General features: G+C 39.5%; 1 protein-coding gene across 1 annotated transcript; it reads left to right on the top strand.

The window, feature by feature from the left end:
- The first annotated feature begins 14,574 nt into the window (after window positions 1-14,574).
- On the top strand, window positions 14,575-15,181 carry LOC149159346 (histone H2B.4-like). Its single transcript, XM_089433476.1, has one exon. The coding sequence runs from the start codon at window positions 14,631-14,633 to the stop codon at window positions 15,036-15,038; it is 408 nt and encodes a 135-aa protein (XP_089289602.1). The 5' UTR covers window positions 14,575-14,630; the 3' UTR covers window positions 15,039-15,181.
- Window positions 15,182-15,957: the final 776 nt, after the last annotated feature.

Raw genomic sequence — 15,957 nt, 5'->3', positions numbered from 1 at the left:
CTGAAAGCCTATTTGTGCCATTCCCGCACTCTAGTTAGGGGCCGTGTTTATTCTTGAACCCTATAGGTGGGTGTTTTGTCCATCATCAATTCATAACTTCTGCAGTTGTGCTCATCATGCCCTACCGACCTACAGAAGTTGCAGAACAGTTGTTGCGGTGTTTGTACAAACTTCTGTAGCAAATGATAGTTATCTGTCGTATGTTTTCCTACTACCTGACATATAGCGCACCACAATGTAGGCCCCGCGCTTGGTCCTGCTTGGGCTTCTGGCCTCAAAGGCATCAGTCCTCCTCCTGCAATATAGTTCGCAAAGACCGGGCAATGGTATTTGTCATGCCCCTGACCTTTACATTTCAGGCACCATACCTCTTCGCGCACCTCCAGTTGAACTATTCTATCCTACTTCAAACTTTGCATTTCAAGGCAAAGATTTTGCAACTGTGCATGGATCTACTGAACCCCCAGATTCAGATCTTGCATCAGTGTTTCATGCAGTCTCATTGCAATATCCAAGGCCTTTTCTTGAGTTGTAATCTTTTGTTGTGATAGCGCAACCCTTAGGTGTGGCAGGAGCAAAGCCACGAACCACTTGCAGTGCTGTCCATATATTAAGTTCATATTAGCTTTGAAAATTTTACATTTCAACCTCTGATCCAATTCCCAAGGTGTCTCACCTAGTTTCATCGCGATTTTCTTGAACCCCATAATTGACCGTGCCTCGGATTTAGGCCTACTGAATTCTTTATTCAGCACAGTTTGGATGTCTACCACTCCAGCATTTGGGTTATCATTAGAGTACTTAATGTACCAGGTTAGCGCGTGATCCTACAGAGCACTAACCAGTGTTTCCTTCTTCATGTGATCATCTATAATGCCTTGAGCTTCCCATACAACTTTCACAATGAACCAAAACTAGTCTGGGTCCTCATTTCCCAAGCCTTTAAACAAAGGAAGCTTCACTAAATTTTCCATGCTGAACTGTGGTGGAGGTGGTGGTGGTATGGGTGAAGTCGCAGGTGATGGTGGTGAAGTTGGAGGTGGTGTGGGTGGAGGTGGTAGTCACGGGAATCCTTGCCTTATTAACTGAATTTCACTTCGCGGAGAAGATTGCACTACTCCCTCTTCGCCACCTAGTGGAGGTGAAATCAATGGACTATATTCAGGACCCTTTCTTCCTTCGTCCTTGTAAGTCTTTCTGTTTCGTGTAGCTCTGAACATTAAGGTAGCTTCATAACCCGTTTTTCACACAATAACATCTTTATCCATGTATTCAAAGACTTCAAGTACTTACCTCGCGGACCTTTGAAAAAGCGTCGCTCCACCTCGCTGTAGCTAACTGAGGTATCGACCACGAATTCAGTCACAAATCCTCCTATGATGCGATCGAGCCAATGATTGACAGCATGGGCGATCTTATCCTCAGAGGCTTCCAGTCTCTGTACTAACTCTGGGGTCCAAACAATAGGACCGTCAAGTCTCCACCTTCCTTGGCTATCTGCTAGCTTCGCGATCCACTCATATAGCTCAACCGGAAAGGAATAGAAAAAGATCTCGTGAATTTCTATATACAGGTACCTGTCCAACCACTGTTCCTTTGTTAGTCATGGATTTCTGTTCTCCTGCGTCGCGAATTCGTGGATCTTCCTATCCAACTAGTCTCTGATCTCTTTCTTAGTTGGATTCCAGTGATACGACATCACACATCTCTTATGCAGATTCCGGTCTCGACAATGGAACCATTTCTTGGCTGCGTGGGGCTTGGCTGAGGATCAACATTAGTTAGCCAAATAAATCCCTACACTACTGGCCCTTTCAGCATCAGCCCACAGAGCGCGGACCGAAGTCTCACCCGAAGCAATATGGGGGGATGATGGAGCCAAGTTTTGGCACCCTGAGATGGTCGTGATGTCGGTTTAATCACATATATTTGTGCATTACATAAAAATTATAAATTAAACCTAAAACATAATATAACCAAAAACATTAACAGGAAACAAAGACACATAATTTGTAGAATGCTTCTCTTTATTGATATCTTCAGATGATTACATACTCTATCCGCCCTGCGCACACAACTGCAAGGGTTTGCGCACTCAGTTGCGGACTTCCACCCTAGGCCTCTGTGCACTCAGCTGTAGAGCCTCTACCTATGTTAAGACCCGAAACTTAGACTTCTCTACCAAGACTCCAAGCCTTGTCTTCTACTACCAAAAACATTATGACTACTTCGAGCTTACTTACTTAGCTTTGTTTATACAATCCCATGGTCTGTGGACCATAATTAGATCTTTACAGCTGAATTTACACTTTACAAAATAAAGGCAGATAACCCTTTATGACTCATGACACCTTCACGCTTCGCAACCACAAAATGAGGAGACTTTACAACTTTATTACAAAATTTGACCCAAAACACGGGCTTTTAGCCTCAAAACTATCCTTGGGGGATCTCGTTCCCAACACCCCCCGCGCCTGACTAGTCGTGTAAAGAATATAACACAAACCCAACATAAGAAATGATGGAGAACCATCGAAATGTGGAGGTACATAATCAACAAGGAACACAAGTGGAAGGGGGAGTAATGAAGCAACATGACACTGAAAGTCACTTTAACGGAATGGAGGATAATTCTGAAACAATGGCTTCTAGCCAAAACGGTATAAAATAAACAAAAAACGTAGTACCAGAGCAGTAAAAGATGAGTGCATCCACTAAAAATGAATTGGGGGCATAAAGAGAACCCATGTATTTGAGAGCTTAAACTCAAACAAAGAAGTTCCCCTGAAGATGGAAGGCAATAATAATGGTCACTTCCAATCAAGAAGGTTGGCGAAAGGTGGAGAAAGAGAAAGGAAAATAGGGGATGATAAGTGATTTTTATAACACTTACTCAAACAAATTTATGTAATTTTTATAGTTTTTATTTGCATCAGTTGAAAGGTTGACTTGATCGAATTCTTTCAGGCATCTGCAAAATGTAATTTGTAGAAATTTTGAATAATATGACACTTATTCATAGAGATTATCCTAATTATACACTATTTGCGGAATGCATGCATAATACATAACCTCCTCTACGTTGATCATCAATTTTGCGGAATTAAAAACAATGAAACATCAATCACATGCGCACATTAACATAGTATGTAACCCGGGGAAAGTATACAGCTGAAAACCCCACACTATCTGTTTATTATAATGATTGAGAACATGTAACAATACATAGTACAATACTCCTTAGAAGTACTCAGTACTATCTCCACCTGTTACACATAAAACTAGCTCAGATCTGATCAATCACAGCTCAAATCTCCTCCACTGCTTTGCCTGCCTCCACTGCGCAATCCTGCATGAGAATAGATGAGAATGGCTGATCCAAACTCTTATTTCCCTTGGCTGAACCACACAATCCTCATTGGCAATACTCAATCCATTGATTGTGCAAATCTCATGAACAACTATAGTCACAACTGATAACAATATCAACCTCTAACACCTGTCTCCACTGAACTGTCCATGCACTTAGTTAACTGATGTATTCTTTAGTTGCTTTATGAGTTAGTAATTAGTGAATTAATTAACAATTAATTCACATCACTCATCACTAGTGTATTTGCAGTTAAACTAAATAGAAATAGTTCAACCAAGTCAAACTAAACACAACTCCATCAACTCCAGCAAACTCAACCACATGAGTTCTAACTGAAGTCCATCATGCAATAGCTCAACTAACCCACAAGAAAAGCGTATTTCCTTCTGACAATTGCATGTGCCACATCCGTAGCTCGAACTGAAGTGCTCCAAGAGGATAAGATAATGTTTATAGTCCAAATATTATTAAGAGCTAATAATATTCGACTGTTCTATATTTAGACTGGTAGTCTAAAAATAGACTCCGCCCATATGTCTAAAAATAGAAGTCCATCTATTTTTACCAACATGACCAATCATCCACAAATAGCATCCTGCAACTCATAGACCATGATCCATATGTCTAAAAATAGACATAGTCTAAAAATAGACTTTGCGCCAAAAATAGCCCGCGGGCCCACTTAGTGAAGGCGACTCCTTTCCACTAAGCTCCATCATCTTGTTGCATTTTCAACACTCCCTCTCAACAAGATATGGATTATCTGCAACCTCTATCCTGCAACTCTGGAATGTTCTGCATGCAACACATTTGCCCGGTCCACTTTGCTCCAACAACTCTTGGAACAAAAAACACTCCCAACTGACCACTCTGTTGGGCTAGGAACATACTCTGATGCTGAAGCTCTACCTGTTGCTGACAAGTGATCCCTCTTTTACATCTGCGCTACTGCAACATCTCCATGCATCTCGCACCATTGCACACTTCTCTGTGCCACCTAGCACTGTGCAAAACACTTGTGCCTCTCCCATTGCTGCAGCATGCTAGCTATGCGCTGTCCTGGGATTCCCTACACTGTCGCTCTCTCCGCTGCTCCATCTGCATCTGTCTCTACCCAATCAGTCAGTTCCTACTGCTCCACATCGGGGCTCCCATAGCAAGGTCTCATCCAAGAGGTTGGGTACCTCAAGGATCCTGCCCCTCCTCCTTGGGACGATCACTCTATATCACCCCACCTCCTACCTGGAAGTATGGCTGCATGTGATCCCTCAGCCCACCTGGCTCGAAGTTTCCCCCTACTAGAGGTCTCTGCATGAGTAGATGTCTCTACTTGATCTCCTCTCAGCTTCCCTTGTTGTGGCTGCTCCACAACCTCCTGAAGCTGCTGCACCAATCGTGGCTCCTCCACAATCGTCTGAGACTTCTTCTGGCTCTGCATGTTGAAAGGTAATATATGCTCCCTCTCAACCACCAAGTCTCCATCAGTTGCCTCGCTGCTCAAGGCTTTGCATGCATCTTGAACCTCAAGAGCATACAGGTTCTTGACCCGTGAACCAATCTGCTTCACCTGTCTAGTGATGATGTGTCTAAGGAAAACCTTTCCCTTACTGAAGACTACATTACAGCCTCTGTCTTCCAGCATCGCGATCGACACCAAGTTTCTCTTCAGTCCTGGTACATACTTGACATCGGTCAAGGTAAGGCGAGCTCCATGCTCCCTCTGAAAAATAACCGTGCCTACACCTGAGACACTATACTTCTCATCATTACCCATCGCTATGAGTATCTGGAGATCTTTCTCCTCCAAAGTACTAAACAAACTCTTGTCACCAGTCATGTGGAAAGAAGCTCCACTGTCAAGAAACCAACCACTTCCCACCATGGATGAAACCATGCATGCGAAGAGTGTGAAATCTAACTCAAACTGTGAAGCAAGTGCCTCACCTTCAGATCCTTCCCCAGATCCCTTCTTGGATTTCCTCCGTGGACAATTTACAGCATAATGGCCCACCTCATGACAACGAAAGCATCTCACTTTCGATTTTTCAACCTTCTTCCCATGATTGGAAGAACTGGATTCGGAAAGAGAACCCTTCTCCTTCCCCTTCTTTTCTTTGGCAGCCAAAGCAAAATTTTCTTCATCAGATGCCTTTGATGAAGATCTGTCCCTGGTATTCCGCCTAATCTCCTCTTGCACAAGATCTGACCAAAGTCTCTCCCATCCTGGCAGTTTCTCCCGACCATTGACAGAGTCCTGATAGGAATGCCAACTCTTCGGAAGACTAAGGAGAGCCAAGCTCACCAAGTCCTCATCATCGACAATCACCCCCACACTTCCCATCTCATCCCGACATTGGGTGAACTTTGTGAGATACTTGGGCATACTGTCTCCATTCTCACACTTAATGTTTCTAAGTTTATCCTTGAGCGCCAACTTCCTCTGGTCACTCTTGCTTTGGAATAGATTTGTCAACGCTTTCCACATCAAGTATGGAGAAGCCTTTCCATGCAGGTTTGATACAATGTGATCCTTCACGCCCTCCAACAGAATCCTTCAACACTTTACTGTCTTCTTTTGCCAAACCTCAATGTGAGCAGCATCAGTAGGCTTTGGGACCTCAACCTCTATGAACTCCTTCAACCCATTATCATCTAACACCGCCTCCATCCTGTCTTTCGATGCAATATAATTCGATTTGCCCTCAAGGGCATACTCCAATCACAATCCGTTGAAAGACATTTCAACTTTGACACCAAGAAAACACTGCTGCAAATTCGAATTCCACCAGCTCAAAACTCAACCGATTTTGATCTAAAATTCGTGAGGACAAAGTATTTCTCATACAGAGATTGACTGTATGGGCTTTTACCGGATATCTCACCTTCCAAAGGAAGGATGAATCCAGAGGCTACCTGGCTCGATTACAGACTCTGCCTGAAGAAATAAAATGTAATCACTTTCTGAATAATAGATCTGATGATCAACTCTGCTTTGATACCATGTAGAATTTTTATTTTTATTTTTTATTTTTTTATTTTTATTTTTATTTTTATTTATTTATTTATTTTTTATTTTTATTTTTATTTTTATTTATTTATTTATTTATTTTTTTTTAACCCGGGGAAAGCATACAACTGAAAACCCCACACTATCTGTATACTATAATGATTGAGAACATGTAACAATACATAGTACAATACTCCTCACAAGTACTCAGTACTATCTCCACCTGTTACACACAAAATTAGCTCAGATCTGATCAATCACAGCTCAAATCTCCTCCACTGCGCAATCCTGCCTCAGAATAGATGAGACTGGCTGATCCAAACTCGTATTTCCCTTGGCTAAACCACGAATCCTCATTGGAAATACTCAATCCATTGATTGTGCAAATCTCATGCACAACTATAGTCACAACTGATAGCAATCTCAACCTCTAACACTTGTCTCCACTGAACTGTCCATGCACTGAGTTAACTGATGTATTCTTTAGTTGCTTTATGAGTTAATAATTAGTGAATTAATTAACAATTAATTCACATCACTCATCACTAGTGTATTTGTAGTTAAACTAAATACAACTAGTTCAACCAAGTCAAACTGAACACAACTCCATCAACTCCTCAATCAACTCCACCAAACTCAACCACATGAGTTCTAACTGAAGTCCATCATGCAATAGCTCAACTGACCCACAAGAAAAGCATATTTCCTTCTGACAGTTGCATGTGCCACATCCGTAGCTCGAACTGAAGTGCTCCAAGAGGATAAGATAATGTTTATAGTCCAAATATTATTAAGAGCTAATAATATTCGACTGTTCTATATTTAGACTGGCAGTCTAAAAATAGACTCCGCCCATATGTCTAAAAATAGAAGTCCATCTATTTTTACCAACATGACCAATCATCCACAAATAGCATCCTCCAACTCATAGACCATGATCCATATGTCTAAAAATAGACATAGTCTAAAAATAGACTTTGTGCCAAAAATAGCGTGCGGGCCCACTTAGTGAAGGCGACTCCTTTCCACTAAGCTCCATCATCTTGTTGCATTTTCAACATAATTTTGTTCCTTGGTTTTTGGGTTGAATAAAATTACAATTTTTTCTTTGGGAAAAAACAAACTAGTTGAACACAAGGGTGTTTATTATTAAAACTAAATAAAAAATTCAAATAGATAAATGCCAATACAATAGTTTACATATTTAAAATTAGTTATTTACTCTGAATGGTGTTTTCTCTGTGAGGTTGGGGTGAGTAGACATACATTATTCACCCCAATCAATCCTCATGCTCCAATTTCATCCTCTTCTCTATAAATAGAAATTGACACGTGGAACCTGCAAACATCATGGAATTCACTGAGAAGTGCGCCTCACACTTTCCGCTTTTTCCCTCCTCACATTCATATGAATTTCCCAATGCCCATGTCTTCTTTCCTACGAGGAATTGATAGTTGCCATAGTTTTGCATACCATTCCCTTCCAAGTAATTGTAGTGGTTTTTCTTCAATATCTCTTGCACCTTCCAAGGTTCCACCAAAAACTTCTTTCTGCTCCTCTCAATTTCTTCAGGAGATTGCTTGCTTATATCAGTAGTCTGTTGTAAAAATAGCTTGGTCTAGGAAGAGAAGCCCTGCATAGGCAACATTGACTCCTTGGCCTCCTTGGCCTTTAACAATGGTGGGCTCTCTGCTTTTAGTTGAACTTAGGTTAGTTCTGCTCCCCTGATGCTCTTTGATGGCAAAGAGGATTTGGTTTCCTTAGCGATGTTGGAGGACAATTTGAAGAAGTTCAAGTCGTCAGGAGGTAAGGGGCCATCACCTGACCAGTCACTCACTAAGGATCAAATGAAGAGCGCCCTGAATTTATTGGAAGAGTGGCTTTACGAGTCGTATGTCACATTCTCATGTGTGGAGCATCCCAATTTCAATTCATTTTCTAACCCAAGTAGGTCTTCCTCCCATGTAGAAAGTATATTGTTGGAGCAAAATTGGATGCAAAATATGAAAAAGTGAGGAAAGAGTCTGATGGAAAGATGAAAGATGTATTGTTCTTCCAGCTCACATTTGATGGGTAGAAGAAGAAGGGTGTTGGTTGTTCACCATGTGGTGAAAGTCTGGTGAACTTGACTCTCAGTCTTCCCAATGGAACAAGTTTTCCCTTCGCTGAATTCTGGGATTACAAGCTCCAACTTGGTCATGAATCTTTTTAGAGCCATCATTCTAGCTTAAACTCGCGACAATCCTTATCCTAGATGTTCTCCATTTGAGCCATGTTAGTAGAAGAGGCACACCATCGTCGACCTAGCGACAGTCCTTTTCCCATATGCTCTTCGTTCGAGCCATGTAGTAGAAGAGGCACAACATTGTCAACCCCTTTTTCACTTTCGGCCTCATCAAAATATTATGTTTGACATGCAGGTGCTACTGCAAGATCTATAAGAACCAGATAAATGCAGTAGCTATCATGTCTCTTCCCACCATTATGATGCCTGCATAGGTGCCTCTCAACTCCTCGTTAGAGTACATGCCACCCTTAATTTCTTTCTCCTCATGGAGAAACGCCTGGAGAAACAAAGGCAAAACATTGGAAGGCTAACACAATTAGCCATCTATGGAATTATTCTGTTGTGCCTGCATCTCTTTCCTCTTCATAACACAAATAATTCAAAAATAATCATGTAGGACTCTCTGATCCTTATATATCTGTCACTCTATCCCCAAATTGAGAAACCTCAACGTCTTCCAGTAAAGCACTGACATAACAAATTGATGCATGGAAGCCTGTATGGACTGATCAAACACCTCCGCAAAAAGACTACGTGGGAGGTCGACAACTAGAGAACATGGGTTGAAGCTAAGCCCAAAACTAGAGATGTTATTGAAGGTGTAGCAATGGAAAATGTCCTCCACGTCAAGGACAATGCCCTCTCTCGCTGCACAGTGGAACAATGGAAAAACCCCCTGGTGCACCAACATGAATGCCGTCTTAATATTGTTGTTTCTATGTACAAGTCTTGTTTTTGACCATTTTCGACAAACATTCAACAACCTACCTAGCAACACTAAATCTGGCTCCAATTGGTTGTTTATTATTTAGAAGAGAATAAATAGAACAAAACCGTGCATGGTGTGACCATCGTGACACTACCTGGAAAAGGAACAATTATGGCAGTTGAGGTAGCTCTCAAATGGTGGCACCAACCCCTCTCTCATTTATATTCATAAGCCACGTAGAACAAGCTCGAGGAAGGTTGCATGGTCTTACCATCGTGGCACTACTAGAGACCATGTCGTGCCAACTAGTAGCCTTGACCTTGGTTGAAGTATTTTTATTTTCTAATTTTAACTTTTTATTTCGTTAAATGAAGACAATATAACAGTAATATGTAGTCCCATCATACCTTTAATCCAATATAGATTCAAATTTAACAATATGATTCTATTTAATTAAAAAAAATTCCTGACATAAAAAATGCTTAATTAGGTCAACAAAAACGATAAAAGAAAAAAATAGTTGATGGATAAATGAAAATATATAATATAAAAAAACAGTTGATGGATAAATGGAAATATATAATCTTGTTTGATTAGAGTTACAAAATCATGAGAATATGTTACATTAAATGCCACATAACTTTAATGTCATGTTTTCAGATAATTTTTTTAAGATATTATTTGAAAATTTAAATATAATAATATAGAATTGTTTTTATTATATTATTTTAATAAACTATATTTAGATAAAATACAATTTTAAGAAAAATGTTAAATTGTAATTAAGATAGTCTCGAGAGTTAGCTTAATTGGTTGAGTCCTCATCATTAAAGCACTTCGACACTCACAAGGGTAGGTTTTGTGGTTGAGTCAATGAGAATTGATCCTTTTTGGTAGATATTCCTAGTACAAACACATGATCCTTATCTATGTTAAAATTACATTTTAAGAGTTTTTCTTCCTTGAATGTAAGAAAAAGACTCTAGAACCAAAAATATTCAACAAGAGTGAAAACTTACCCCTTTACAAACCATCCATTGATTATTTTAGGTGGTTTTAATAGTGATGAGTCAAGATATGTTTGTGAGTAGTACCGAATAATAACTATTCCTTTTTTTTAACCATAACTAAAAATGTTGTATTGGTAAAATGCATTTAGGAGTGCAACGTGACATTAGAGGTACAAAATTTGGTTAAAGTGCCTATTAACTACCAACTGTTCATAGTGCAAGGAATACTAACATAGTTTTAAGAGAAAATGGTTACTCTATATACATAGACAGTATATACTTTGCAAAAAACCCTGGAGATTAGGATATCAAAGCTTCCATATAGTCAATACATTAAAAATAAGGCTTTGCTTCCTCTTGAGAGGTAGGTTTCTCCATGATAGGACCTGAAACATTTAGATCTGGAAGGAAAAACCCATCATCATTAACAAAGTTAATTATAGAAAGAAAGGAATGATTATCTAATAGTAGCATGTTGTAGTGCTTCAAATTGCAATGTCAAGTTGTTAATCTCATCTTTTGCTTGTTGAAGCTTCAGATTCTGATGACCTTGGAGATTAGGATATCAAAGCTTCCACACAGTCAATACATTAAAAATAAGGTCTTCCTTCTTCTTGAGAGGTAAGTTGCTCCATGGTAGGAGCTGAAACATTTAGATATGGAAGGAAACACCCATCACCATTAACAAATTTAATTATAGTAACATAGGAATGATTATAGCTCCAAGGGATAACTCAATTGGTCGAGTTCTTGTTGCTAAGTACCTTTCCAATTGGGAGGTCACGGGTCAAATCTTCTTGACGCCCTAGGGGTTAGGTCCGAACAGATAAGCCGAGGGGTAGATCCCTTTGGGTGGATCTGCCCGGATAATACCTGTGGATGTAGCGGCCACTTAGTGACCATGAACCGCAATTGAAAAAAGAAAAAGAAAAAGAAAAAGAAAAAAACATAGGAATGATTATCCAACAATAACATGTTGTAGTGCTTCAATTTGTAATGTCAAGTTGTTAATCTCATCTTTAGCTTGTTGAAGCTTCAATTTCTAATCAACTAGGATGTCCATAATGGTGGTGACTTCAACAACCAGTTAATGTGTGTGCATTGAATTTGCATCATTTCATCTTGAAGATCCTTGATAATTTCCTCTTAAAAAGAAAAATTAATTAAAAGTATATAAATCAAAATTAACTTAAATTAATTATATAACTTCATATATATATAATTAAAATTAAGATGAGCGAGAGAGGTATTGGGGAAATACAGAGAAATGGCCCGAACAAAGCAGACTTCCTGCAAATCAATCGGGGGGAAGACGCCCCGCAAGCAGTTGGCAATGAAGGTAGATCGTAACTCTGCACCGGAAACGGAAGGAGCGAAAAAGCCACATAGATTCAGGCCTGGCACTGCTGCTCTCTAGGAGACCCAAAAGTATGAGAAAAGCATCGATCTGCTTATAAGGAAGCTCCCCTTCCAGCGTCTTGTAAGGGAGATTTCCCAGGACTACAAGACTGATATGAGATTCCAGTCTTCTGGGGTGGCGGCGTTGTAAGAGGGGAATCGGGTCGCTCATAGGGCTGGATCTGGAAACCTTTATGGTATAGACTTTGAGGTAAGGGACAACTTGCATTTCGTATACCTTTTCCATAATCCCGTATTTGTCAACGCTGCTTTTGTATGGCCATTGAATGGATCTGGGTCGATCATTCCCGCCACGGAAGGCAGTGATAAGCTCAGATCCGCTAATGATCCAATAGATCAGGCACTTAGAAGAATGAGCAGCCCACACAAAATCCAGATCTGGGGGCATGCAATTGTCAAGACACCTCTTTGCCTTGAATCACAGGCCATAAACACAGAAGAATGTCTGACAGGTAAACAGAACGACGATGATCTAGGGTTTTCGAACAGGATGGCCCGGGCAACAAATCGAGGTCATTAGACGGATTCATACCCTACAGAGGTGGATCTCACACAGTTCTTCATCAAAACATCGAAAGGCATGCATTATTGCTTGAGGTTTTGGAAGGGCAGCATGATCCAGGATCTAAGACATAAAATACAGAACCTTCTAGGTATACCAAAACATGGGCAAAATCTGATCTACATGGGACGCAGTTTACAGGATAACTACACCCTTCAGGATTACAACATAACCATAGACTCGACCATCATCATCAATCTACGTCTGCGGGGCGGATGTTCTGGAACTAGCTCAAAGAACACAGGCTCTTTCAAGGATGTAGTCAAAGGTAAAGGGAAAGTGCAGACCAAACCAGTAACAATGCCTGAGCTTCCCGGGCCCTACATTGTAGAACAAAAAACTGAGAATCCTGCTCTCACCATTGCAATGCCTGAGGTAAATGCTTTGTATACAGATCTTTACTCCCATTTAGTTATCTGTAGATTTAATGGATTTTGGCCCAAATCTGATGTTCTACACCACTGGATACATACTACATGGACACCAAACTGCGAAATATACTTATGCCCCAAGGGGTTTTTTATAGTAAGATTCAATACAGAACAGGAAAAGGAATACATCCTCAACAAGGGGCCATGGTTCTAGGGCAGCGCAGGGCTCTTCATGACCCCTTGGTTTCCAGATTTCGATGCCAACACAATGGTGGTATCAAAGATGCCAGTTTGGGTCAGGTTGCACAACCTTCCATTACACTTCTGGCACCACAAGGTTTTAATTGCCATAGGGAACACTTTGGGAAAATTTCTAAAGACTGATGGAGACAGACTCACAAGGGGAATATTTACATTTGCCAGAATTTGTGTTGAAGTAGATCTCAGTCAGGGACTACCAGAAAGTATAACATTGAACTTCAATAATACACAGTGGATACAATCCTTGGATTATGAAAATACAACATTCCAATGCTGCGGATGTCTACAAACAAGCCACTTAGTGCTTGTCCATAGGCAAGCTACACCCCCAAATGGAACAAAAAGCAATAGAGGAAGCCTAAAGGGTGACAACATATAGATCCATTGGATGAAGAAGAAGATACAACAAAGACTGCAGAATTTAACGCAGAGATGGAAGAACAAAAAGTCCAAAACAACACATTAACGAAAGCGGAAGCCCCTAGTAATCCTTCGCAGCAACAAGCTTCCCAACTAACATGAAAGGAAATATCTGGCAACAAGAGAACTCATGGATCAGAAGGATCTGAGTCGGACAATGACTCTCCCATAACTATAACCAAAAATCAGCTATCCATTGTAACTGCTACCCCCAACACTCGAGGATGGCGAAAGGTGGAGAAAAAGAAAGAGATAAAAGAATAACATTTTTTACTTTTTTATTTTTTTTAGTTTTTGTGAAAATAGGAACAAACCATTTGCATGTGCTCTTTAGCATCTAAAAAAGGTAATTTTGTCTTATGAATAAAATTACGGGGAAAAAATATAATTAAAATTAAGATAAATTATGTTATTGAAAAATTAAAAGTGTATATATATATATACACACATATGCGCATAGCCCTCACCACCAATAAATAAATAGTAAGCTCATTGCAATTCCAATATTTCCAAACCAGCATAGATCCATTTTAAATACAGATCTAACATGAGCCCAGAGGGATCAAATTTCTTCATGTACAAACTTTTTTAGAATGCAAAATACAATGTATTATTTTTCATTGTTTAAATTGTATTTTTGAATATTAAAAATTTAAATAGAGTATATATATGACCAAATAAAAATTTTAACCGTAATTTATTATTATTATTATATGAAGTTGATTCACACATATTTTTCTTTTTACTTTACAATATACTCATTCTTTTTAATTATAGCCCACATTATTTTTCTATTTAAAACATAATTTTTAGTTTTTATTTTTATTTTAGAAGGACATAGACTGATATAACAACTTACCATCCATCCCTTGTACTAGATTGTAGTTGCAAAATAAACCTCTAGGCTCAATAAACCCGAAATGATACATTACTTACCATATCTTTAAAATATATTGTATTTTATGAGCCAACGCTCCTTACCCACAACTATGACCCACAACTATGAGAACAATTGGTCCACTTCGGCATCTACGGCCGAGATCAAAGCCAGGCTATCGATCCGTGCCGCACCCAACTAACAAATAGGAGAGCATATTTTCTTTCTATAAATATACTTAGGTCAGATCAAATGTACTCCATGTGCGGTTATTTCTATCAATAGTGAGCGAAATTTCTGAAATTCTGTTCTCTGCAGATTTGAATTACCGCGATGGCTCCAAAGGCAGAGAAGAGACCAGCTGAAAAGAAGCCTGGTGCAGAGAAGAAGCCTGCTCCCAAGGCCGAGAAGAAGCTTCCAAAAGAAGGCGGAGACAAGAAGGGCAGGAAGAAGTACAAGAAGAGCGTTGAGACGTACAAGATCTATATCTTTAAGGTTTTGAAGCAGGTTCACCCAGATATTGGCATTTCTAGCAAGGCCATGGGGATAATGAACAGCTTCATCAACGATATCTTTGAGAAGTTAGCGAGCGAGTTATCGAAACTTGCCCGCTACAACAGGAAGCCCACGATTACCTCTCGCGAGATTCAGACCGCTGTAAGGCTGGCGCTTCCAGGGGAGCTCGCCAAGCACGCCGTCTCGGAGGGTACAAAGGCTGTTACCAAGTTCACCAGCGCTTGAATTTGCTATTTTATTTAATTCAAATTCAATGGTGTCGTTTGACACCACATGCTATGGAAAGCTTAACATATTCTTTGAGGTTAATCTTCTGTACCATTTCTTTTTGCTTTTCAATTATATATTCTACTATTTTTCCTTTCCTAGTAGGCTCGCTGTTTTCAGGCTTTTCTTTCCCCGGTTACTTTAGGGTTAATTTCTGTATTGATGGTTGAGATTTTGAATTTTCTGGAGGGACTTGATTTCATAGTGTTTTATGTTCGAGGTTTCAAAAAGCTTAACCGTTCACAAGGAAACTTGGTCAGGGATTCTGAAGTTACATCTGCATGCAATTTGACCGTGTAGGTCCATTTCTACTTGGAACTGTGTTGTAATGTAGAGAATGGTTTGGATTGTAAAGTATCCTGAAGGTTCTGGAAGCTAGCAATAGGTAACAAGCTGGCTACCAAATGGAAATCTGGACAGATAGAGAAGCGCAGGTGAAAAAAGACTACCTGTTACTTTCAGTGAAGGGAAAACACAAGCTTGGAATTTCAGAGATGTTCTGCGAATCTTTAAATTTGCATGCAATGAGAATGAACATAATGAATTAATGGTGTCTGAAAATTTATTTTTTATTTTAGTTATCACTGGTTTTGTCATTTTAGTTATCACTGGTTGCTATCTGGAGATGTAAATTAGCATGCAATAATAATGAAAATAATTGGTACCTGAATATGTAAATTTGCATGCAATAATAATGAAAATAATGAATTAATTTTTTGTGAATATTTATTTATTGGAAATATTGATAAAATTAGTGATCAGTGGTTGCTAGTTAACTTGTAGTTTTAAATTATCTGCTATTATAGATGGTTGATAATGATTTGTAAGAGGCTGACTTTCTACTCTCTACTCCAGTTTAGGGAAATCGTGGAATAAC

Source organism: Pinus tabuliformis, chromosome 5_2, assembly GCF_031772625.1.
Source record: "Pinus tabuliformis cultivar Carrire ecotype Pingquan chromosome 5_2, CPIR1, whole genome shotgun sequence".
NCBI lineage: Eukaryota > Viridiplantae > Streptophyta > Pinopsida > Pinales > Pinaceae > Pinus > Pinus tabuliformis.
The sequence above is the reverse complement of the archived record's forward strand: the minus strand, read 5'-3'. Positions and strand labels throughout refer to the sequence as shown.